The sequence below is a fragment of the Rhipicephalus microplus genome, chromosome X (assembly GCF_043290135.1).
Source record: "Rhipicephalus microplus isolate Deutch F79 chromosome X, USDA_Rmic, whole genome shotgun sequence".
Taxonomy (NCBI): Eukaryota; Metazoa; Arthropoda; class Arachnida; order Ixodida; family Ixodidae; genus Rhipicephalus; species Rhipicephalus microplus.
In genome coordinates this window covers 444,454,430-444,481,197 of record NC_134710.1, presented here as the reverse complement: position 1 = coordinate 444,481,197, position 26,768 = coordinate 444,454,430, and the positions used below count along the sequence as shown (strand labels likewise).

The 26,768-nt window shown below is 43.8% G+C and overlaps 1 protein-coding gene across 1 annotated transcript in view; it reads right to left on the bottom strand.

The window, feature by feature from the left end:
- The window catches only part of Surf4 (Surfeit locus protein 4), a 100,205-nt gene extending 74,350 nt beyond the window's left edge, over positions 1-25,855 (bottom strand). Inside the window, exons 1-2 of the mRNA XM_037413148.2 lie at positions 25,699-25,855; positions 4,248-4,511 (exon numbers count right to left, since the gene is read on the bottom strand). Coding sequence (XP_037269045.1) covers positions 4,248-4,511; positions 25,699-25,797 — 363 coding nt within the window. The 5' untranslated portion in view covers positions 25,798-25,855. The remainder of the gene's footprint in view (positions 1-4,247; positions 4,512-25,698) is intronic.
- Positions 25,856-26,768: the final 913 nt, after the last annotated feature.

The window sequence follows — 26,768 nt, the reverse complement described above, 5'->3', positions numbered from 1 at the left end:
GCAACCACTCATAACTCATATTGCAATGTACCATATCAAAAAGCACCAAGAGGAGCACTGATTACATAAGATATATTGGTTTTGAAGAGCATTCACACCATAGTCGAACAAGCTAATTCTAGGCTAATGGGCTCATGAGTCAACTCACTTAGACTTGCTCACATTGAGCCGCAAGTCGTCCAAGCAAGTCCGGGTGAGTAATACAGTCGAATTTCATTTCGAACACGCTTAATTCGAACTTCTGGTTAATTCGAACTCATGATGAAGTCCCGTCAAAACTATGTGTATTCCAATGGGCGAAAACGCCTGGTAATTGAAACCCGCAAACACTTGCGACGATTAATTCGAACATACTGCGCTCCGAAAATGCTCTCAGCACCCCGCCCAATCTTGGGGCGGCACCTGCCACACCACAATGCTGCGCGAAGGAAATAAAAAGGAAAGAAAAGACTGCGGTGGAACGTTTGCTCTCTCTCAAATGCCGATCTGCGAAGCGCCCGTGTCACACTTCTCCCTTTTTTCTTCCTGCCACGTAAAGACCCTACTCCTTCTAACACCGTGCGCGAACAGAGAGAGGAAAAGAAATAAAGCTGTCGCTGGGTTGAATTAATGTGTTGTTGAAGGAAAGGAAAAAGGCACTATCTTCTGCAGCCCTTGCCCCTTGCGGAAGCACGGCTCTGCGCCTTGAGAGAAGGGGGGTCTCTCACGCATTGGCGCCACGCTTTCCCTTTTCCCGTCCCTGCCAGTAACCCTTCTCCTTTCAACGCCACGCGTGAAGAAAGCAAGAAAAAAAAAAAAGCTGCCGTGGAGTGTTGGTTTTTTCTCAAATGCCGATCTGCTTCTCTCCGCGCGGAGATGCTCCTCCTTCCTCGTTACGTGCTGGCCATGCTGCGGCTGCGTAGGGGAGAGAGGAAGGCTCTGCTACGCAGTCTTTGTTGTCGTCGTCTTTAGAAAGTGTCGGTGCTGGACATTTCCGTGCGCAACTTCTCTTTCCAGGAGAATGATGAAGCCTAAGTAGAAATGCTTTGCAAGCTGTGTGTGAAATTGATTGACTCGCTGCAAGACAAGCGTGTGCACACACCCATCACCAATTACTTCAATTATAACGGATGTCCTGTGATTTGTGAGTAAATGTAAGTCTTCTGAAACTTCCCCTTCGAGTGTTAGCTCAATGCACATGCGCCACTGCATGGAGAGCCCTCCGTTTATTTAGCTTTCATTAATTCCAACTTCTGTTAATTCGAACAAATTTTCGGGCCCCTTTGAGTTCGAATTATCGAGATTCGACTGTAGTTTGGTCGAGGGCAGGAAAAGTGTTAAGCAATAGTGCCCACACTAGCCGAAGCACCAAGTCTTATCAAAGAAAAACTTAATTCTAGACAGTACGAAAATGTAGATTCCTCACTGCTCAAGGACTTGTAAAAGTTGCTAGAAGGCACTAGGGGCTTTCTATTATGTCATTATTGACTAACTCTGAGAACACAGTAAAACCTCATTAATTCAAAGTCACTGGGACCGTGAGAAATCTTTGAATTAAGCAGATTATCTAATTGACAGAACATACAAAAGTGGGTGAAGCACATTTGACAAGCACTCTCAAGTCATGACAGGTAGATTGCCACTATCCCTCAAGAGAAAGATATACAACAGCTGTATCTTGCCAGCACTTAGCTACGGAGCAGAAACCTGGAGACTTACAAAAACGGTTCAGCTTAAATTGAGGATGATGCAGCGAGCAATGGAAATAAAAATGGTAGGTGTAACCTTAAGAGACAGGAAGAGAGCAGAGTGGATTAGGGAACAAACAGGGGTTAAGGACATCATAGTTGAAATCAAGAAGAAAACATGGACATGGGCCGGGCATGTAGCGCATAGACAGGATAACCGCTGGTCATTAAGGGTAACTAACTGGATTCCCAAAGAATGCCAGCGGGTTAGGGGGAGACAGAAGGTTAGGTGGGCAGATGAGATTAAGAAGTTTGTGGGTATAAATTGGCAGCAGCAAGCACAGAACTGAGTTAACTGGGGGGAACACGGGAAAAGCTTTTGTCCTGCAGTGGACGTACATAGTCAGGCTGATGATGATGATGATGATGATGATGACAAAAAGTGGAATGCAAGAAACGTGAAATTATTCAAAATAATCAGGGCTGGTCGTTTGTTGTCTGCAGCTCCAAGGCTAGTCTGCAGCTCTAAGGGTTATGTTTTCCAGCAATACCAGGTCACAATTCTGCCGCAAATAAGAGGGAACGCCGGGCCTCGCTAGCCACCAAAAAAAAGTCATGATCAACTGAAATGTGCGCCTGTGAAAAACAAGACATCTTCACTGCAACACAGTAGTGACACGCGGGCAGCATGTCGCCTGCTCTTCGCTGCGTGAGTACGTCACGATGCGACCATTTGCCCGTTCTTTCTAGTAAAATGAAGAATTTAATAGTAGACAAAGTAACAAAAGCTCCGATGTGTTTTGCCTGGAAAACATGATCACTGAAGCTTTCGAACCGAATTTTCGAAGTGGGTATTGCAGGCAAGAACTCTGTAAGCAGTGCGAGTGAGAAAATTGCTTCAGCAAACGGCACTCGGAGGTTCACATTCATTGCGAATCGTGCCAGACTGTCCTTTTATCAATTTCTTTATATTGCCAGAATGAATGGGTAAATCATGACGCGCTGACGTTGCGAGAAGCATGCGACATGCTGCCCGAGCATCACCGCTGTGTTGCAGTGTAGCACATCTTGTTTTTCGCAGGTGCGCATTTCAGTTGATCACACGACAGATTTTTTTTTATTTATTTACAATTTTATTTTTCATGCTTGAAGTATCAAGGTTGGTCTGCTTCAGCTTCTACTCATTATTATCACTACAGTAAATTGCCTAGTGGATCTTAAGAGCTGTCATTCCCACGATTTTGCGACATAACAAGATCGGGAATTGGCACACTGCAGCCAAAGTTTTCGAATTGATCGGACTGGTGCTGACTGCCGCTTCAAATCCTCCACACAGACTTACATTGCAAGACATGAGACTGCAGAAATACTTTGAATTAAGCGGCATTTCTAAATAGCAGAGTTCAAATGAATGAGGTTTTACTGAACAACAAACCATGAGACAATCTCAAGAAACAGTGGTACTAGTCCCGAGAATCCTGCTGCACAACGTCATCAGCCAAATCCGAGTGGCCACTCCAAAAAGCCTCTAAAGGGGCCCTGCGACACTTTTGGGACAGCTTTATTTAGCAGTGAACCGCGTGTAGCAATGATTACCGAGACGAATGCAACAAGAATAATGGAAATTGGTGCATGTAAAGTGAAGTTATGAATCTTCAAAGTTCAAAACTTGAACAGTCGACGACAAGAAAAGTTCTTTTTTGTATTTCCCTTGCCAGCTGAAGTCAAAGACCGCTTCCAATCACAGCGCGCACGAAGACATTCTGGAAAGGTCCCCTCATTGTGACCTTCACACAATACCTCACTACTGCTCTTTTTGACAGCGTCGTTAGTATGGTTACTACCAACCATGTGCGTCGGGTAGCAGACGCTTCCACGGTCACACTGTGTAAAGCACACACATACGCTTAGAGCGGGGTCACTTGTCAGCTTGCATGCAAAATGTGTTCTACAGCAATGCAGGCGCCCACCAACTGTCGCATTTTTGGCTCGCTAAAAATGCGACATGCGCTTCTATATTTAGTTGCTGGAGTACCATAGCCTCGTTTGCAGGCTAAGTGCTGCCTTCGTTCTTCTGAAAATACACTATTTAGAAACAGGAATGATTTATTTTCGAGAAAGTATAAAAAAGGTTTATGTCATTTTTAGCATTCACTCATATGGCCTAGCTACCACCATATGAATTTTGCACGCTATTACTCGCGTCAAGCCAATCAAAAGCGAATGGTGTTTGTCATCACGTCACATCACACGATGTCACTTCCTATGACAAAAATAGCCTATGTATATCGCTATAGTCTTAAATTGCGGTAGTTTTTCCAGTCAATTAAAATTATAAAATCGTCGATTTTTGGCGTTGCCATGTGCGCAACGATATCGGCGTGTTCTACAGCATCAGAAGAACCGATTAAAAATACATGCTCAAAAAATGTCGCAGGGCCCTTTAAGAATGATGACGGGTGCTCACATTGTTAGCCACAATATAGTGCTAAAGACATTGAAAATATTCATAGCCAGCAGCTAGATGTCTAGACGATGTTCCATGCACTAAGTTAGTAGGTTATGCAGCTGACAGCCCACCTGTAGCACGACGATGAAAAAGAGCAGACCGCAGGATGGCACGACATAGAAGCGTGCCAGCACTGCGATGGAGCCCCCTAGCTGCCCAACCAGGTTGATCAGCACAAACAGGGAGGCCAGGAACCAACCGCAACCCCACGAATGGTTCATGTAGTCCCGCTGATCGCCCCACTGGTACCACATTCGGCAGCCATCTTCCAGAAAGGTGCTCACCAGGCAAAAGCGGCCCAGATGTGGCAGTACGTGCTTGCCCCGCCTCAACACCTGCAAGGCAGTAGTACTTCACATACCTGGTAGCTGCACCAGCACTACCTGCCATGAGGAATTGCACTGTTCATAAATCCAAGAGCACAAAATTGTTTGATGAGTGCCATTCAAAACCATACATCAGCATTAAGACAGATTAATGAGCAAGCAGACTACATGTTAAAACCCCAAAACCCACTGCTAAAGTTGGAACAGTTGCGATTGTGAGCTTTGCGGTCCTTTTGAGAATGGCTGGTGTGGTGAAATACTGACAGGCAAGATATTTGTGACCTCTTTAGTGCCACTGCTACCTTATGAAGTGCCTGTTGTGATCTCACAAGAACGTTTGATAAGCAGAGTCTGTATGCAAACACAGCTATGGTTCTGCCACTTTTAAGAAAATACAGCTCTGCGAAGCGAGCCGGGTTAACGATGAGCCAGCATAGTCTCAACTATATTCGACATTCGGTTCGATGCTTCATCCACTGCGTTGTGAGTGATTCTATTCCATACAGTCTGCCCAAGCGAGGCACCATGGTTTGCCTACGATATTAAAAGAGGCTTCGCAAATCTTGTCCTTGAAAAACGGGGTGAATCGTTTGACACGAGACTGCAGTCTTTTGCACAAGTGAGGCAGAACAGTTCACCATAAGTCATGGTAATTGACTGCGAGTTCCCCCATTCTGGTCCTCCACAGAGTCAACTTCATGGTTTGCAAGGCACAATAGCGCCGCTACTGCCAAATAGGTCCAAGCTGTCCAATGTGGCTCAGAAGATAGGATGTGCTGGCAGATTGATGTGTTTGGTGGCCTTGCCACTCATTCTCTCATGGCCTTTGTGATGGTCCACTGAAACATCCTGAGTATCCACGATGCCAAACCACACCGGCCAACCCATAAATGAAACATTTCTCTGGTTTACGGCTACTGTAATCAAAGAAAGAAGCAATCACTTTTCAAAGAAGTTGCATATCAGTGAGAGAATAGCAAGCCAGAGATGGACCTTTCCTTAAGTATAATTGTGTGATAATGTTGAATACCAAACGATTCTCAGTCAACACTTGGGCAGGATAGTGACAACCGGGTTTACTCAGAATACCTATCTAAAATTGAAAGGATCAGAGATCAGTATATCCCATGATTACTCACAGGAAACTCTTGAAAAAAGGAGGTTACTTTGGCAATCAGCCCAAAAAGACAAGAAAGATGGAGCGAAAGTCAAGCTTGTTCACGGCAAGCTCGATATTAATGGTACAATGTACACGTGGGACAAGCAGTCGAATGCTCGGGCCAGAATTCGCAGTAATAATGGAACTGCTTCGCGGGATCGGGACTGACAGCAGGCGAGCAATGGAATTAAGCTACTAAACATAAACACCCGAAGTGTCGTAAACAAGCTTGAAGAATTGGAGTGCGTATCGTTACAGCATGATCCACATTTAATTGCCATAACTGAGACATGGTTAAACGAAGACATTACGAATGACGAAGTATTTCCCAGTTCATACAGCGTAATCCGTAAAGATAGGGCAACGAGAGGGGGTGGTGTGGCATTGCTGATTAAAGGTTCCATCAAGTATGAGCAGTTACCCCTTTTAGATGACCACGAAAGTGTTTGGTGCAAGATATTTCTTGACGAAATAGCTGTAATAATTGGCGTTATTTATAGACCCCCGGGAAGCCCGGTCGAATTCATTCAAAAAATAGATGATCACTTAACAGCCCTAACTAGTACCAAAAGCTGGATAATTATGGTTGGGGATTTCAACTTGGCTGGAATAGATTGGGAGGCGCGCATTCCTGGGCCCTTAGAGAAGCCTCACGCGGAATGCATATTGGAAACTATGGCAACACACAGTCTTATTCAGGTAGTTGACAGCCCCACGCGAATACAAGGACAGTGCCAGAGTTTGCTGGACCTCGTATTTTTGTCAGAGGAAACGTTTCATTACACAGTCGAAATTGAGGAAGGGATCTCTGACCATAAGATTGTCGTGGCCACGGTTCAAATTGCGAATAAGGGCGTAGTAAAAAATCCGATCGTGAAGGTTTACAATTTCAAACGCGCTGATGACACATCCATTCTTGATCTACTAGAAACTGCTCTTGATAAGATGCCCAGAGGAAATAACGTTCATGAACTTTGGGAATACTTTACACTTACTGTGAGTGAATGCTTATCTCGTTTTGTGCCGAAAAGAAAGAAATGCTTACAAAAAACAAACCCGTGGGTTAATCGACATATAATTCATTTGAAACGACGACTGCGCCGGGCACGACAAAAAAGACCGAGAAACCCCGTTGCCATCGCTACGCTTAGTACCGACGTGTGGAAGGAGTTAAAAACTGCTAAAAAGCATTTTGTTTCAACAAGGTTGGCTGATTATTTGAAAAATTCACCTCAGAAGTTCTGGAGATACTTGGTTGGGTCAAAGCCGGCTACAACCAGTGTACTTTTAAATGGAAACATTTGCAGTGATCCAGTTTCAGTTGCTGAAGCTTTTAACAATTTCTTTAACAGTACATATACTAGCCCGACGGACATGGCCTCGATAAGTCAAGAACATGGTAGCCATTGTGAAGATGACATTGTTATCTATAAGGAAGGTATAATTGAAATGCTTTTAAAATTAGATGTCAAGAAGTCTTCAGGGCCTGATAAAATACCGAACGAGTTTTTAAAGCGCTATTGCGAATGGGTTGCATTATTTTTAGTCAAAATTTTTGCCTCCTCATTGGAAACTGGTGTTGTACCGAGTGATTGGCTGCTAGCAAGGGTTGTGCCTGTGCCCAAAGTTGGAGGCAAGCTGATGGTTGAAAACTATCGCCCCATTTCTATTACATGTACAGTGTGTAAACTTTTAGAGCATATAATTGGTAAACATCTTGTTGCGTACTTTGAAAATAACAACCTCTTTTACAACAAACAACATGGTTTTCGCCGACGCCTTTCAACTGTGACACAGTTATTTGAAACCATTCATCACTTTGCTGCAGCTATGAATTCGAAAGAACAAATAGATGTTATTTCATTAGATTAATCAAAGGCTTTCGACAGGTATGTCATGCGAAACTTCTAAATAAATTACATGGTTACGGTGTTAATTTACAAATAATTAGGTGGACTCAAGCTTACCTGACGAATCGTCAACATTTTGTGGAAATAGCCGGCGAACATTCATCTTTTTTGCCCATTCCTTCTGGTGTGCCGCAAGGGTCGGTTTTAGGCCCAATTTTGTTTCTGCTGTACATTAATGACATTGCAAGTGGTGTACATCCCAACATTGAAGTGCGATTGTTTGCCGACGATTGTCTTTTGTTTACACGCGTCAAGACTGTCTCTGACCAAACTTGTTTAAATGATGCCTTAAACATTATTCACAATTGGTGTGCAAAATGGGATATGGAAATCAACCCTAAGAAGTCTGCCTGCATGACAGTCTCAAACAAGAAAACGCCTTTAATGTTTGACTATACAGTGAATACTAACCAAATCGAAGGATCCACCCAAATGAAATATCTTGGTATGACAATTACAGATACACTAAATTGGAATGCACATATTGACAATATCTGCGGATCAGCGCAAGAGAAACTTGGACTACTGAGACGTAAATTAAGAGGTGCTCCTCCTGAGGTTAAACTTCAGGCGTACAAAACTATTGTTCGGCCTACCTTAGAATACGCTAGTGTGATCTGGGACCCGCATCACCAATATCAAATAGATAAACTGGAGCGTGTTCAGAGGCTAGCAGCGCGATTTATTTTTTCCGTTTATGAGAGGAGGCAGTCAATAACAACCCTGCTCACTGAGGTTAAACTCCCTCAACTTGCCATTCGCCGAAAAATCACTCGACGAAAGTTTTTATATCAGCTTTACAACAAGCTCAATTTACACCCTTCTCTCTATTTGCGTCCCCCAGGAAGAGTCTCATCAAGAACCAACCACCCACACGTAATTATGCCCTACACACCGAGAATTGACACATTTAAAAACACTTTTCTTGTCAGAACGATTGTCGACTGGAACTGTCTTGCCGCCGATTTCTTTGAGAATGTAGACACAGTTGAATCTTTTGTTGGTAAATTAGAATTGTCATTGTATGATGTAGTTCCCACTCTGTAACAGCCCGACAGGGCTTACAGTATTGTGAATAAATAAATAAATAAATAAAATACCTTAATTTTGCCTCTCAACATTACATACATAAAGCCAGAGATGGACCTTTCCTTAAGTATAATTGTGTGATAATGTTGAATACCAAACGATTCTCAGTCAACACTTGGGCAGGATAGTGACAACCGGGTTTACTCAGAATACCTTAATTTTGCCTCTCAACATTACATACATAACTAAGTGCTTTTAAATCATGTACTTTGGTACCTCCCACAACATTTGGAATGTCTCTCAATTAACTAGCTTACGTGACAATAGCCCTTTGTTAGAAACTTAAACTAATGAGTATGACGTTACTACTAAAAATTGCTACAGAACCAAAAAAAATGCAAATGGACTTGAGTCAAAGGGCCACTGACAGTAAAAACTCAAGATGCTTGTGTTGTTACATGTACAAGTTTGTCCACTCTCAGAATCAACATGACTTGGTGTGGCCACACACTGCGAAGCACCCATGCATCTGTCCAAATGGCACAAAAAACCGAAGCGATGCAGGGCCAAAAGGATGTAATATAGCTCTTGCTATAGTACCTCATAACAAAGCAAGAGCACTGCACTCCATCATGGGAGCAGACAAGGCGAAGCACCCTGTGCATTTACACCATTTCGCTCTTATGTAGAGCTGTGCCGGATGCGCTGACACTCCACATTGTTTGCCTACACTAAGCTGTGTTTGCCTTAAGGGTGGACAAGCCTGTACAGCTGCGGCAACAGCTGTGTATAGCACCAAGTGGCCAGCCTTGCTCTGCGACGCGACACCCTGCAACCGTTGCAGGTTGCGATGTACCGTGCACAGGAGCATGCGCGGCCTTACAGACATGCAGGCATGCTTGACACAGGTGACAACGGTGGAAGGTGTGCTTGTTTAGCAGAAGATTCGTGCTCTCTCAAGGCGCTTTGGTCAAATCTATTTCATAAGACCAAGCGCGTTTTGATTGATAAGATGCACCTTCGTCAACGATGCACCTGTTCTAGCCGTTTTGAGGCATGCGATCATATGAAGATATGATAATGCCAACAGCTACATAAAAAAATCTAGACAGCCACAGAATCAAAGTGGCCACAAAGTGTCCATCGTTTATGCAAGCATGTGTGTTATCAGTGGAAATGCGCTTCATCCTACGAAATAGATATAACGAAAATGCCCTGAGCGAGCGAGGATCTTCGGTTAAACAAGCACACCTCCCAAAGCAACGTTGTCACCCATGCAGAGCAGGCCTGCACGTTTGTAAGGCCGCGCATGCTCATGTGCACGCAACGTCACAATACGCAATGGCCGCAAGGTGTCACACCGCAGAGCAAGGTGAGCTGCTTGCGCGCTATACACAGACGTGACCGCGGCTGTACACAGGCATTGCGAACCAAATGAATGGTGAACACAGCCATAAGCGTATTTTCATGTGGCTGAACTCTTTCCGTAACACGACCATAGGGCACCAATAGCCTGCTATCGTTGGCTTCACAGGTTGCTTTCGAGACATTATGTATTGTTCACGGACAGATTCAACAATAATCATGAAGGAAGAAATTGTAGTTTTCTCTTATAGGCAGTTTGCAATTTTTCATTTTGGCCATGATTTTTTAATGCACTCCGAAGCTGCACGATCGTTTAAGTAGAAAGCGAACATGGCCACTGTCAGATGCGGCAAGCACACACATTTTGAAAAATCAGACATACAAGCATTCCCGGATGTTTGCGGCCTATGCAAACAACTATGCAAACTAGTCCAGAAGATTGGTCAGCTTCGCTTTCTGCTTCAGGCCGTCTCATCTCCATAGCGCCAGCTTGATGGGACGAAAACTTGGTGTAAGAAATGCCTGTGCTACTAGAAAACCAAACAAAAAGACACACGAGTTTACTGCAACACATGCAACGTAACGCTACGCTTTACATAGAGGCACTCTTTCCCCTCAAGACATGCTCAATGGTAGTGGTTACAGAAAGGTATTTGTAGGAGACATGCAGTTCAATGAAACTTTAAAAAAAATTTCTGAGGTGGTACTTGCCTATTAAATAGCAGAACATTTTGCATATCTTGTAGTTTCTGTTATACTCTTTCTTTAGAAGATAGAAGCATATCTTTACAAACTGTGCTCAATATTCTCCCGAAATCTTGAATTTAGACCCGCCATGCAGGTCTAGTGGTTATTGGGCTCGAATGCCGACCTACAGATCGTGCAATCGAATCCCAGCCACAGCGGCTTCATTGGAGGCCCGTGCACTCAGATTTAGGTGCACGTTAAAAGAATTCCAGGTGGCCAAAATATCCAGAGCCCTCCACTACAGCGTCTCTGATAATCATGATTTTGAGATGTTAAACCCCAACAATTATGACTAATCTTAATTAAAGCATCTTATGTCACTCGCATAACATATATCTTGTTAATGAAACCTGTATGCGTGAAAAGTTCATGCATTCAACATTTATTTATTTATTCATATACCCTAAAGACCCATGTAGGCATTAAATAGAGAGGGGGGGGGGGGTAGTTGCTGTTTCCATACTGCAAGGTTAATTCACAAAAGAAATATTTGCACAAAACATAAAAAAATAAAAAGGTAAGTATAAAAACGACAAAAAGTTTGCATCAAAGAAAACACAGTAATGCAATACAGCACTCGGTAAGGCATGAAGCAAGGTATGCAATACCTTGCAAGGTATGCAATCATGCAAGGTATGCAATCATGTAATATTGGCACTAAACAAAAGACAGCTATAAAATGTTGCAGTTCCACACTCCACATCTCCTTTAATTTTCTAACAAATGTGTCATGATCCCGCACAGTTGAAACATCATGTGGCAGTTTACTCCAATGAAAAATCTCAAAAAACAATGGTGAGTTACCAAGAAAGTTAGTACGGGCAAGCATGAGTTGTATTTTGTAGGCATGACCCAGGCGTGAAAAAATGCGATGAGCTGGTTTAATTGATTGATTGATTTGTGGGGTTTAACGTCCCAAAACCACCATATGATTATGAGAGACGCCGTAGTGGAGGGCTCCGGAAATTTCGACCACCTGGGGTTCTTTAACATGCACCCAAATCTGAGTACACGGGCCTACAACATTTCCGCCTCCATCGGAAATGCAGCCGCCACAGCCGGGATTTGATCCCGCGACCTGCGGGTCAGCAGCCGAGTACCTTAGCCACTAGACCACCGTGGCGGGGCGTTGAGCTGGTTTAATCTGTGAATGTATGAAGGATGAATCACTGAAATAAAGCCTGTGTAAATGAGACAACAGTGCGATAAGCCTACACTTTTCTAGAGTTTATGTATTTTATAAAATACTAGGTATAGTACTCGCTTCAGCAAAAAAAGATTTAGTGCAAGCTACAACAAAAAGCCAGCAGGCCTGCGTGGAATGCCTCCGCACAGTGACAACGAAAGCTGGAAGAGTGACCTTTCTAGTGTGTTTTTTTGAACACTCTCAACTACTACAACCATAAATGCATGGTACCCACTACGCCATGAATAAAAATTTTTCTGTTGTGGGGAAGCATCCACAAGGCCATTATTTGTCATTCTGCAGAAAAGCGTGATGCCCGCTACCCACTTCTAAGGCAGTGTGTGCACTTTGTTGATGCTGTGCCTGCGAGGCTTTTGTAATGGGTTGGAGCATTCAATGACCCATTTTTCATGCAATTCGCATTGTGTGACACCTGGTTGTTACTTCACTGTTCTAAAACTCTTTATTGTGCATATTAACGCGATTCTTTACCCGAAATGAAGCCTGCAGCGCAGTTACAACCACTGGAGTAGCAGTGTGGCAGAGAACTTAGCTGCCGCACAGAGGACCCGGGTTTCATTCCCACTCTGTCCTTGGTGCTTTTTATTTAGTTACTTTCTTATTTCATGCTATAGCGATAACAGACACCGGCGGCGGCAGACAACTACAGTGCCCGAATCGACCTTGTTGTGATCTCATAAGAACATTCGCTACAAAACCAACCATTTTCCCCATAGTAGGGAAAGAGAGGGAGCGTGAATGGACATAGGTGGCTGCAACTCGTGACACCGTCATCCATATGGCCCCTTCAGTCGTTACTCAGACTCTCTCTAATGTTTTGATCATGCAAGTAATGTCCCCAGTCGGGTAAGTTTGTGGGGTGCATGTACCACAGACTAGATTGGAGCCCAATGGGGGTCTTCATCCCTTTTGTTCCTTGCACTGTTTTCACACTGCTATACAGGCTGTATGCCATTGGCTTAAAATGCCAATGGTGTTTTACTTCATGAAGCGAGATTTTTTTTTTTTTTTTGAGAACCACACACGTGTCTGTGAAATTGGCCTTGCCCGAAGCAGGTGTGTTGCATGTTGTTTTATGGTAGGTAGACAGTCGTTTCCGCAGAACACTCCATGTTTCCGTGCCCACGTCACAAGGAAGAAATCAAGAACCCAAAAACAGCGTTTGTGGTGTCGTTTGTGGTGTCGTGACTTCTTTCTTGCTTGCACGCCCAGTCTTTTAGAAGGAATACTTACCAACTAGCTCCGACCTGTGCTGTTAGTCATTACTCTTCTATCTCTCTTACCCTTTAGCATATAGCCCACCGTACTACAACATTGCCCACAGATTCACAGGAAGGGCTGCACCCCTTTCTGCCTACTTGGCATGTTTCACCCCCCCACTAGAGCAGGAACTGGTCTTTTTGTCGCATCACCAGGCTACCCCTTTCGTACGATGCCTACCACAGCATTCTAGTACAGCTTAAGATCACGGATCTATATTAACTGGCTCAGCTAACTACATTTTTACATCCTGGTCTCTAGGCTACAGCTGTTGTGGAAGACCTCATCAGGGTGGTGGTGATCAGAATCTTAACGCAACCAATGGACTGAGACAAAACTGGACCTGGTAACATCAAACACGCGCATCTTCTATTGTGAGGCTAGGCTAGCAAAGCTACTTGTAGAGTTACAAGCCATTGAGGTGGCGATTCAACTGTCACCACTTTGCGAGTAGTTTTTCCCGAAGCCACCCAAAGACACCACCAAGTCACATTTGGAAAAAATGGAGAGAAATGCACTCTCCACCGTTGTAGCATGCGACAGCGAAGGGCCTGTCTCTGCTGTAACATATCCTTCTTTTTAGGGGCACTGCCGTTTCCATAACCTTCTTTAAAACATTTCAAATATGCATGACGCTCTTCCCCCTTCCCCCTGCCTAGAAAAAAGGCACGGTCCAGAGAGCCGTACTCCTGTGAAACTGCCTAGAAAAGAGGAGCCCTTCTCTCTTTTGGTAAAACTCACTTTCGCTGAGTCACTCTACTGCAAGGATTGCTGAAAAGAACAGTTTGGTTTTTGAACAGACTCTTTCTCTTCCTCTCTAAAGAATAAAAAAAAGACTCTTTCTCTTCCTCTCTAAAGAAAAAAAAAAAGACTATTCGCTTGGGAAGTAACTTCTCGAGGAAGTTGGTCAAAGGCCCTGAATACCAGCAGTGTTCGGTCACGTGGAACAGCCCCGACGTACACAGTAATTAAAGATTTCTCCACAGTCACCAGCTTTGGTTCAACTGTACATATAGTGCAGGTGTCGCGTGTGGTCTACTTGATACTTATGTCGCTACATTCGGAAGCTACTAAGAAAGCTCTTTTTACAAATTTCTGGTTATAATTAAACAAAGCCCAAATTTCCGTGCCTTGCAGTGAGCCAAAAAAATGATTTTATGTGCATGCACGGCAGAAGGGTGTTGCCTTTTTGCCATCTAAAACAATACAAGCCTCATGCATCTCTAAACAGGTGTATGGGTTGTCACTTTCTTTCTCTTTGTTACATGACTATTTGAAACCTTCAAGAATATTGATGGGGATTAGGGTGACATCGGTCATGTTGTGGTGCAAGCATGGTAAGCAGGCAGAGGGAAAAATGAGGTCAAGCAACGCAGCATTCTTACTTGGAGGGCGCACTCACACATATACACAAATGCACTGCTCAGCTTAAATGAAGCATATGAGAGTCAATTATTTCAGCTACAAAACAAGTTCCCCTCGCTCCACAGCTAATTTGTAAGACAGATGCACATTGCGCCCTTCAACAACAAATCTAATAACATCATATTCACTACGATTTCTAATCCAAACGTAGATATTCAATTTGATTTGCCTTTGGCATTTTTGATTATGTGTGATAAGTTAATATTCACGCACTCCTATAAAATAAACAGCACAGTACACATGGTTGAGAAAGTTTAGAGGCTTCATCAAATGGGAAAAGTGCTTGGACTAAAGTGCGCACATCCTCGCGGGGGGGGGGGGGGGGGAGTGCAGTAGACTGAGAAGGGGGGGAGTGCAGTAGACGTTTATTTTGCTACGCGCGGCTGGGAACGCTGGAGCTCACACAGCCCCTCCACACTTTTCACTGCAATCGGGGAAATACGGCTCACTAACTCACGGCTTACAAAATGGTTACTGCGCATATGTAAGCAACTTTGTTTTCCCCAAACTTCTCCCAAACTATCTACATACTTGATTGATTTGTGGGGTTTAACGTCCCAAAACCACCATATGATTATGAGAGACGCCGTAGTGGAGGGCTCCAGAAATTTTGACCACCTGGGGTTCTTTAACGTGCACCCAAATCTGAGCACACGGGCCTAAGACGTTTCCGCCTCCACCGGAAATGCAGCCGCCGCAGCCGGGATTTGAACCCGCGACCTGCGGGTCAGCAACCGAGTACCTTAGCCACTAGACCACCGCAGTGGGGCATATCTACATACTTATCAATGGACATTTTTCAAGTCTGAATAGGGCCTTCATGGAGATCACAAAAAATCGCAGCTGAGGGTCCGTGGCCTGGGAAGTTATGGCCTGGGAAGTTATCCGACACACACCCGTAAAAAAAAAAAAAAAAAAAAAAAAATCTTGAGCTTGGTATTTTTCGGGATGATTTCAGTTCGCAATTGTCGCGAATCTGTGCATAGAAGCTGTTGGGCCTTGTGAAGCCCCCAAAAAAACATGACGTGCATTGTGCATCCGGTCACCACCATTTCGCATGGGTAGGCTAGTCTTCCAAAAAAAAAGGTTGGTCAACCTATGTGAAATAGTCGAACACACACTGCCAAACACTCCTCAGCTCGAAGGGAAGGCAGCTGACCAGGTAATGCCCTAGGAGGCAAGGTCAAGTTTTGTGTACTTTAAAAATACTCCTGCAGTCCCCTGATTACAATGGTGAGGCCCCAAACAGGTCCTGGAATCCTCAGCACAATAGCCTAACCTTTTGGTCAGGAATGTGACACACTTTCTTCCCTTCTTTCTTTCTGTGGCTCCCTCTCTTTTTTTTTTTTTTTTTCTGTAGCCCCTCTTGGGGTTACCTTGTGCATTGGAGAGGTAGCGACTAGATTTAGCAACTGGGCTAAGTCGGGAGTCTGGAGAAATAACCCATGCATGTTTCGGCGGCATAGTCATGTTTAGCTGCATCACTTTTGGCAAATGTCAAAACTGACACAAGACAACTTCCTGGTTTTTTCACAGATAGCACCACCAGCAAAAATGTTCGCAAGATTTTTTATTTTTTGAAAAATCTTTTGTTTCAAGCACTGCTTTGAAATGTTAGTAAGCACAGGTAACTATGAGACATGACATGTCTGCTAATGTGCTGTATTGTTGTGAATTAGCTATAAAGTTTGCACAAACATGGCAAGCATAAAAATGAGCTTAATTCACTCAGGGGTGCAACAGCCGAAATAGAATTTGGAGCAATTTTCGGAGTAGTAAAATGTTACTTTTGGAGCACTAAAATCCCAATTCAGAGCAGGTTACAGGAGAAAAAATATTCATTTTATATTCCGAAAGACCAAATTTAGAGCAGCTTGAGAAACAAGGCTTAGATTTAGAAAAAAATATATATGTACAAGCCATTCAACATTCCCTAAATCACGCAGAGTGAACTTTGAGTGCTGCTATTTTAATAAAAGTAATATTTTCTTTATTCACCCCCCTCAGCAAACAATGGAGGTTCACATTAGAATTCTCCACGCGTGTCAAATTGTTTGACAAAGTTCGAGGATTCAAATGTGCATCTCCCAAGATGGTGACCATGAGATACGCAAAACTGGAAAAAAAAAAAAAAACTGGCGCACAGTTTTGTTTTTGTCTTTTTTTTTACAGCTGTAGGAATGTCATACAATACTCCAAATCATTTTGCCAGAATTTTTTTATACATCAGCAATCCTATTAGTACTCACAATAATGCGGCGTGTACATGCATCAGTAATTAAACAAACTCTGTTGAGCCTAGAAACTACTGCTATGAGCCCCTTCTAAATCTTAACACTTTTTTGCAGGCCACCCACATACTGCGGTGAAGGCAGCTTAAGCAGTGTTTCTGCAGGGGTCAGAACAAGACTTAATAAATGTTCAAACCACTACCACCCCCCTTTTTTTCATCAAGAAGGTTAGGTTTAAGGCACAACTTCTTGGCTTGCTTGCAGGGTGCTTTGACCAGATATAGTAAAAATGGCACGCCCCCGTTGGCCTGGCGATGGCACCGGACATCTATCGTATGTGGCGTTGCTGTCGCAACTAACGTGGTCATGGCATGAACTAATGTTCGAAGCATACAAATGCGATGTACTGCGAGTTTGTACGCTTCCTGCTTTAGTTTCTAATGGTTCCTAACATGCCATGACCGCGTTTGCTGACTAGGAAATTCAAATTTCCCAAGAGATGTTGCTGGCTACGGCAACGCATTTTTGTCTTGGAGTTGTGTCGTTTCGCCGGAAGATATCTGCTGCGGTCAGCGAACTGACGGGCTCGCGGCGTTGTTACTTCATCTGGTTGATCACGTTTCACTAGTGTCTTGGCCTAATGAGCAACTATCTTACACCGCAGTTTAGGGTTAGGGTCTCCCCACTTGGATCGATTGATGACACAAACTACAGGTGGCCTCATTTCTCACTCAAATTGGGGCCACTGAGAAAATGTTGAGGCTGGTCGGGCATTTTGGTGCAGCCTGGCGCAATTTCGACAAATTTCATGGCTTTGGCACAGCTCGACACACAAATGAGTAATTGTATCAAATTGGCACGATTGGAGCAGCTGTTGCACCCCGAATTCACTGCTGTCATAGAAATTTATTAACGACAATTTTCTCTTCATAGAAACCTAGAGAATGGCTTCCTGCTCGAATATTGAAAAATCAGAGCTTCAAGTTGGATTGTTTTTTTCCCCCTCGTCGGTAATGCCTGAATTGAGCCATAAATTGCCAAATTCAAGTAGTAATTATTCGCTGACTATTCTTCAGAACACACAACAACTTAGTGTAGACAATACCACAGTGTAGCCTGAAAGCCCATTAAATTATGTTGCTCTTAACAAAAACAAACAAATGTTATTTATTCCTAAACTTACATTGTTTTGCCGTTTTTTATTGGAGCCTGAGGTATATCTCTTCATAGAAACCTTGCATAATGCTTCATTAAGAAGCTCAGCTAATTTAATTTAGTTATATTGAACAGTTTTGCCACAGTGCCGGTTCAACGGAGGCTCGCACAGCGAAAGCACTGGTTTTTGCTCGCAGTGTTTTATTGCTATGGAATACCGCTTCAGACTAGGCGACAATACTTGCTGTCATTAGAAAGTGGAGAATGTAAGCGTTCTAATGCAATACAATTCACATCAATACGGTGAGAGCAGTAAACATAGTGTGTCAGCAAACAATGACTAAAATGCCAAGAAGGTGCCGCCGGAGTGGCACCGCCACCTTTTAAGGGGCCCTGAAACACTTTTTTGACTAACCATGGAATTAATTCACTGAAAAAGCGTATTACTTCAAAAATTGAACACTGCAAAAATTTTAAGAATCCGTCCAGTACGAGCGGAGTTACAAATACTTGTCACACACTGCAATCACATTCTCTCTTCTCTCGTTCCGACGAACGCTCTGGAAGCTGAGCAGAGAGGGATGGGAGGGGCAAACAAAAAACATCACTCGCGCCTCGAGACCTTGAGCATTTTTTTTTCTTCGAATATGTGGCTTTTTTAGTGCAATCGCGCACGCGTGGACAAGTGACGGCCTTTGGCGGCGACTTCTGTAACAACCGAGCACGCCACGTTCAAATCAGCCAATGGTAGATAGACGGGCTTACTGGGCTTATTTCCTGTGATTTGCGAGAGAAGAGAAAGCTATTTTTAGCCAACTTTGATAATTTGTTGTGAATTCCAGGCCGCATACTGCGCTACAATATTTGGCTGGCCTGTTGTTGGGAGCCTCTTCTCTCGATCGGCAGCGTTTTTTTATCATGCTCAAAAGTGTTACAGGGCCCCTTTAACTGACACCTTAACGGCCTCAGTGCAGAGTGCTGAACTAGTGAACGCACAATGCTGTCTACTGCCATGCACTCTGCTACAGAGGGCTCACCGAGATGTGGAAATATTGACGTGCGTTCCTCAATCCATAAAGACATTATGGGCAACTATAAGGAATGTTAAAGTATCAATGAGAGTGCAGCAAGCCTTGCATTAAAAACTGTACCGGAAGTACACATCTACAGTAATTCAGAGTGCACTCTTCAATCCAGCCAGAATGACGAGAAAGTAGAATTATTTCTTGAGGATGTAGAAGTAGCAGTACAACAGGCCAACATACGGTACACTTAACTCATGGGCGATTTCAATGCTAAAGTACGAAAAAAGCAGAAAGGGGAACAAGTTACACAGCTGAACCACAGCATAACAACTGGCAAAAACCGCAAAATTTCACAATCGTGATAGCTTTATTGTACCAAAATGATACCCTATAAATGGGGAAACGGCTAGCAAAAGAAAACTTCAATACCCAAATTGAGTTATCTCGACTTGTCGATCCTTGCCATGCAGTAAATGCCAAGATCTTACTTTGCAACAAAGCAAGTTATCCTATTGCGACATCATCGTTGTACATTCCGTGAGAACAGCGTCGAAAGCATCCAACACATCTCATGGGTTGATTATCGTCTTTTCTCCTTAAAGCTAATGACCTGGTCCTCAATGTCCTCAGTTGCATGCACACCTGTTTACGGTGGTCTCATTGGTCAACTCCCAGCCAAACGTACAGCCACCCATATTGTGCAACACACCACGCTGTAACGACTGCAATATGCAAAACTTTCTCGAACGAGCACAAGACAAACTGCAAAAAGTACACAAAGCGTAGCTGCATAGTCGCATGCAGCCCCAATCACGCTAGCGGCAAGCCTGTTGCAATGGCACATCTGCGTCTGCCAGTCTGGTGCTGTACAACATCCTAAATCCACTATACGAGTGGTGACCAGGGTGCACAGATAGATCGCTAGCTTCGGCAGCAGGCAACCACGTCATACAGCAAGACACCACAGAGCCATGCCACGGGGCGAACGCGGAACTATCGGCGGAACTGAGCAGATGACGTCACCCACAGACACGGCTGTGATGCGGCTGCGGCAGAACAAACCCACTCTTTCAACAAGAGAAACTTTACATGCACGAGAAAATCCTTGCACTTTATAACGACAATGCCAATGTGCATAAAAAACACCTAAAACAAACAGTGTGGTGGCGACAGCAATGTGGAGTGCACGTGAATGCTTCCAGCCCCAGGCTGATTTAAGAAAGGATTGCATGTACATACGTATATGAAGCATGATACTTGGCAAAGTTTAAGTGTGAAGCCATAATATTTGAGTGCATATTGGGAGCATGCTGACCTAGCACAAACAGCTAATCAGCCAGAAAACGTTCCTTAAGTTTGCTTTGTTGTAGGGCTGTTTAGCCACACTTCGTTGTCGTGAGATACGACGTACACTGAATCCTATGGGCATTCGTCAGGGACAGAACGATGTTTCGCTGTTGCGAGAATTTCATATCTGTGCGACTTCGTTATTGCAGGGTTTGCACTGAGGTAACTATGATGAAAAGTGTACTAGTCATATAAAAAAATGCCAGTGGTATTTAAAAAATGAAATCGTGCCCAGACCATAAACACTTTTAAATAGCACATAAATAGGAAGTGGACATGGTAAAGACCCCACGAAGAAATTAAATACGAAATATACTTCATTATGTGCAAACATTCAAGCATAATACAGGACATAGAAGTAGTAAGCCATATAAAGAACAGGAATTACAGGATGCTGAGCGTGAAAGTCACACTATTTATATACATCCAGAACAAAACTGGTAGCAAAAAAAGCAGGCAAAAAGCGAGAAATTCAGGCGTAATCAAGTTAAGAGCAGAGGAATTTAAAACTGCAGGTGAGAACAAGTACAACACATCAGAACAAGACGACAATGATGCCACTGGGAATATGAAAACGCGACAAAACTTGAGGTAAAGCCCCGACATCACCATTAAGCAAGCTGTCTCAAACTACTAAATAATTTATCGAAACATCACAACGTAAGGAAGTGACTATCTCAATGGACAAAAAAAATTTGCTGAGCTCTCATAAAATGACCAATAAAAGAGAAAATAATGATGTACAAAACTGCAACCCCGAAGATGTCGAGGCAGCAGTAAAGATGAGTGCCTAAGGGTCAACCTTTTCAAACTGTAATTTCATGCCTCCGAATTTTACTTCATCGCTCCACCCTCAGCCAAGACTCCCACCACTTTCGAAAAAGTAAATCCTGGCTTGGCATTAGTGGCGCACTAAAATGACAAGAAAACACCACACTGCTTCTCGGAAAGCCGTAAAGCTTAAGAAATTAAAACTACACCTGACAAGTACTACCTAGATTTGAAAAAAATTCCATGCTGACAATCAGGCAGAACCAAAGGTATTTCAAAATCGGCACAAAGCACTTGGATGTGTGAAAAATTGCAGCTATACCCCCAACATAAACTGCGATAAAGTGAAATTCTCAGTGTAATGAAGCACTCCATTTTTTGTATCTTTATGCGAGTGAAATGCTGGGTGTTCTTAACCTGAATATGGCAAAGAATATTTGGGACATGTCACGGTGACCTTGTGGTTATCGTGCTCGACTGACAACCTGAAAGTCGAGAGTTCGATTCCAGTCCACTGCGGCTGCACTTCGACAGTAAAAAAGTACTAGAGATCCATGCCCTTAAATTTAGATTCATATAAAAAGAAGATTGACAAAATTTCTAGAGTTTCGCACTACAACGTACCTCAAAATCATCCTTTTTTTCCAAATCTCAACAATTTTTTTAAGTACACTTATGTGTGATTTTAATAATATGTCGCACAGCTGCCACAAAGGAACACGAGGCGACAAAATAAAACTACTGTAAGCGCAGTTGTTAAACATGTGATCCCTAGCGAATGTTCTTTCAAAATGATAGACGCCCAGCCAGATTACTGAGATAGTGCTGAACTTAAGGTAGCCTAGCTTATTTTCAAAGTGGCCTTCGACTCGCCAACAAGGCCAGTATCTAACCTCTGCACCGCGCCTTGACCTGCAAGAGGGCAACACCATCACCACGCCATATTGAAGGTCCGTTCGCACGCGCCGTGCTACTGTCCATGTTTCAAAAATAGATATGTGGGGTTTAACATCCCTAAACCACCATATGATTATGAGAGACGTCGTAGCGGAGGGCTCCGGAAATTTCGACCACCTGGGGTTCTTTAATGTGCACCAAAATCAGCACACAGGCTTACAGCATTTTTGCTTCCATCGAAAATTCAGCCGGGGTTCGATGCCGCGACCTGAGAGTCAGCAGCCAAGTACCTTAGCCACTAGACCACTGCAGCGGGGTACTGTCCATGTTTCAGTGTGCAGAGAGTGTTCAAAAGATCGCTAAGCAGCCAAGTTCCCGTGCGGATCTCGAACACAGCATTTGCAGCGAGTTTTATGTGCGTGCGGTGAGCATGCAGGCCTTTAAAATGGCGACCCCGACTTTAACATTGCTTGTGGATGACGTCAAGGGCATACCCCGTATAGGAGAAAAACCAGCCTGCTGAGGATTACTTTACTCACAAAAAACCATCCCCTAGAATGACTAGATACAGCCTTAATGCGAACTTTTTCTGCGTTTCTGCAACAGCTTGATTAAAGCAGCCAAAAAGAGTTTTCTGGAGCATCTCACACTTATCTACAGTACCTACTCCATGAAGTTAAGTGCCTTTGAACTAATTCAAACCACAGACCACCATACCAAATGTAGCTCGTCTTCAGACATGATGTACGCACGATGTCATTAGAAAGAAAAGTGGAGATATTTGGGCTGTCGTTCAATCCACTTCCACGACTGTCACACCAACAGTGCAAATGCATAGGGTTGACACATCGCTAGTGCCTTTATGAGAAGCGCGGTTTCTGTCTGGTGTGAGTAGTAAAAGAAGACTCGGACGTTATTGTGCAATTTGCACGAGTAGCACGTTCTTTTTCATGTTAGAGTAAATTGTGTTCCCTTTCTGAAAAGTCCTGCGATTTCAAAGGCACTGAAGACAACAATAGTTACAGTACGTACATACAAACCAGCAGAAACATAATAATGTTGTTATATAGGGTTCAACATCCCAAAACCACCATATGACTATCAGAGCCTGCTTAGGATTACCAGCCTAAGTACTGGAGGGCTCCGCAAATTTTGACCACCTGGGGTTTTTTAACGTGCACCCAAATCTGAGCACACGGGCGCAGCATTTTCGCCTCCAGCGAAAATGCAGCCACCGCAGTTCAAACCGGCCAAAACAAGCACACATAACTATGCCCATCCTGAACTACACTGCGATGCACAGAAGGAAGAAGTTCCAAAGTAAATGTAAGTTTTAAGAGACCCAAAAATTCGTGAATACGGAGTGTTGCTTGAGCCTAGAGACACCCCACCCCGCATTCATGAATTTTTTATCACACCACTACACAGTGGGTTGGGCTATCTCAATGACTGTTTTGGTTGGAGAAGAGCAGGATAAGGCGACAGTATTCAGTACTGACCAGAAGGTCCTTTTGGTTGTGGTATCCACAATTGTCTGGAATAGCAAAATCTGATTCTTACAATCTTGGAAGTCACGTTGTGAAGCAGTTGTTCTTCCTGTTTCCAGCAGCTACCATTGAAATATACCACGAATGCACACAATTCTAAACCATAACTTGCCTTATTAAATACCCGAAGCAACATCGCCTAGCTTTGTTGTATAACATTCAAACTAGAATGCCAGACACATCTTTATTCTGTCTATAAATCTACACAAGGAGAAAAATTGATTAAAGTAGACAAAGTTCTTCATAATATCAGTAATTACTAATCCCGCAAGAACTTCACAAACTTCCCCACGAGATAGCAAAATTTTCCACTGTACAAAAATGTACCCAGTTGGTCCATCCAACATTAAAAAAAAAAGCTTTTTGAAGAGATGCAAAAGTTAGGCTTCCCAAAAAAGTTGTGTGTTGCTACTGTGGTGACAAAATCTCGAATTGTATATGCATTTGAGTCAAGAAAGCAGTTGATTTATGAAATTAAAAGCAAGAATACAGACTTTGTCGCATGAACACACAGGCCATCTACTGCAAAAATTTTTCAGGGATTAACTTCATGAACATGAAATATCCTCCACTCCACACTAACAAAGTCCGGCACTCGAGCAAGGTAATTTCCTTGAATTACCATTCAAACCTGCAAGGCAAAAAGATATGTACATACTTAATTACCCCATATAGAATCGCCACCACAGGCACCCACCGGAAAGACTGCACGTACACACAGGCCCCGAATGACAACAGGGCTTATTGGGAATAGTAAGACGCTTTACAAATGCCAGAGTGAATCATGAGAAATAAAGGGAATTGAGGTAAGGTTGAAAGTGAGCCAATTCCGAGTTCAAAACAGCAAACCAATAAAACAGCACAATGAAGTGTCATTTTTATTTCTTAAATTGAAACATGAAAGCTGCGTCTAAATGATACAGCACAGCATTGAAGACAGCAAGAGATGGGGTGACCAGATTTCTTAAGATACTGGGCTTATAAACTGATGCACGTGGTCATGTCCCTGAAATTACCCTCAAATCCATTACCGTACGTGGGGAACATACCCAAAAATAGGCAGAACTAGATGACAAAAGCGCACATTAAGTTTCACATATCAGTAAAGCAGAAGTGTTGCCCGATTCGAACGAGCGATTATAGAAAAACGCACAGCAGTTAGGAAGCCTACCACATCAAGAAATTTGGTAACACGCACTTTAGCACCCGTTTGTCCTCTGCGACGCCGAGTTTCCTCTTGTAGATGCTGCTACTGCGTTTCCGATTAAGAAAAACAGGGTGTTTTGTAGAGCTCTGCATTGTTGGCACGCTTTCAACATTGTTATGTAATTGCCATCGACTTCCTACGGTTCACTCTGGCATTTATAAGGTACTTTAGTTTTGCCGATAAACTCCGTTTGTCAGTCAACGCCTGTGAGTACGTCTTGTCTCGTTTGTGGGTTTGCGGCTAGTACTTCCTTATTTACTGACAGCAGGGGGCCCACTTGTGTTCCTCAAGCACCAGAGACAACCGAGACTCCTTAAGGCATGGTTCCCGTTGGTGTTACACAACTTCAAAACCGTTAGCGTCAGAAAAAGGTTATTCACTGCACACCGATCAGAATTACGTTGAACAGGGCAAACAATTCCAGCATGGCGATCCGAATTCCAGGAGAACAAACGGTCGGGGACAGAAAATCCGAGACCGGGGAAACCGAAAAGCCACGGCTCATGTCATGTGAAATATTCCGTTTGCCCGCACCGCGAAGGCTAGCAGAGATAGCTGACCTGCGGCGAAGGACAGCGCGTCACCAAACAAGCAAACTGCGAGGCACATTCCCTGAGCAAACGAGGTTTTGATCGGGGAATGATCAAAGTTCGGCGCACGAGGCACCAAAATCCCCGCACACACACGTTTCGCGTACAACGTACACTTTTCTCATCATGGAAATCTGATGCGCTCAGTGTTAGCGATAGGACCCTGTCTTCACGTGAACCACTTGCTTCGCACCACTCGACCGGCCGGTTGCCACGTTGGCGTCGTTTTTCGCCGGACGGCGTTTTGCCGATAAATCCCGCATGTGAGCGTCATTCGGGCGACAGGGCAACCAACAGGCTCACGGATAAAGCGCGCCAGCTCACCTGATCGGCAATATCCTCGGCGGTGTTCATCACTTGTTGTGCTGCTGGAACATTCGCCATCCTGGCTGGCCGCAAAAAGAGCCGCCAACGCAGCAGCATACGTCGAGAAAGTTGTTGGTGATGATGATGATGCTCTGGCGATCATCTGCCTGCAATGATTGGCACCTCCCATCTGAAGGGGGATCGGCCAAGAGTCGGGGGCAAGGAACCTTCGTCTGAAGTTTTTTATAAACCTTGCCAGAGGCTGTGTCGCCCATTAAAACGACCAGTTACTTTATTTAATCCCAGTTATAGACTACCTAATAAACAATTTTGTCATAATCTTATAACAAACGCAACAAAATCATTATTACAGGTGGCTAGAAGTTAAAAATTGCTATTGACTGACGCAGCAATTAAACCGATGAGAATCGCATACGAATGTTTCTACAGCACTGCATGCATTGAAGAGTTCGGTGAAAAATGATTTATTGATCCGATAACATTTGAATTCTCTCGATGATGATGATGAAAACATTTTATTATGCAAATTCAAAGAAAACGGGGATGATCTCTATACCAGGATACCTATGGCAACCTCTGCGACAACCCAGGCCCACAGAACGAGCCCCCCGGCAGACCTCGGGGGTGCCGTCGCGAAGGGTGCCTTCCCACTGCTCTGGGGATTCGAGGGAGGGGAGGGAAGTAGGGGGTGGTGCACTCTACGGTAACTTTAGAAGTGTGGCGGTTTGGGCCAGTTGGTATGACATGACGGTAGATATAGCGCGAGAACAGAACGACGACAAAGGGACAAGAAGCACTCGTCTCCTTCTTGTCCATTTGTCGTCGTTCCGTCTACGGTAACGTAAAAAATATTGACAGCTGCAACAGCCTAGACCGGCATCAGCTATAACGAGTCGGATATATTTTACGCATGAAGTGGAAGTTCGGGAAAGTTCGGGTCTGCCAGTCGTTTCCTTTCTCCATGGGGTTTGCAGTCGGCGAAATGCGACAGCCACATTTCGTAAAACTTCTTTGCACCTAGGCGCTGCCACTCTCGGTGGAGATCGAACCAGACCTCATTTCGCACT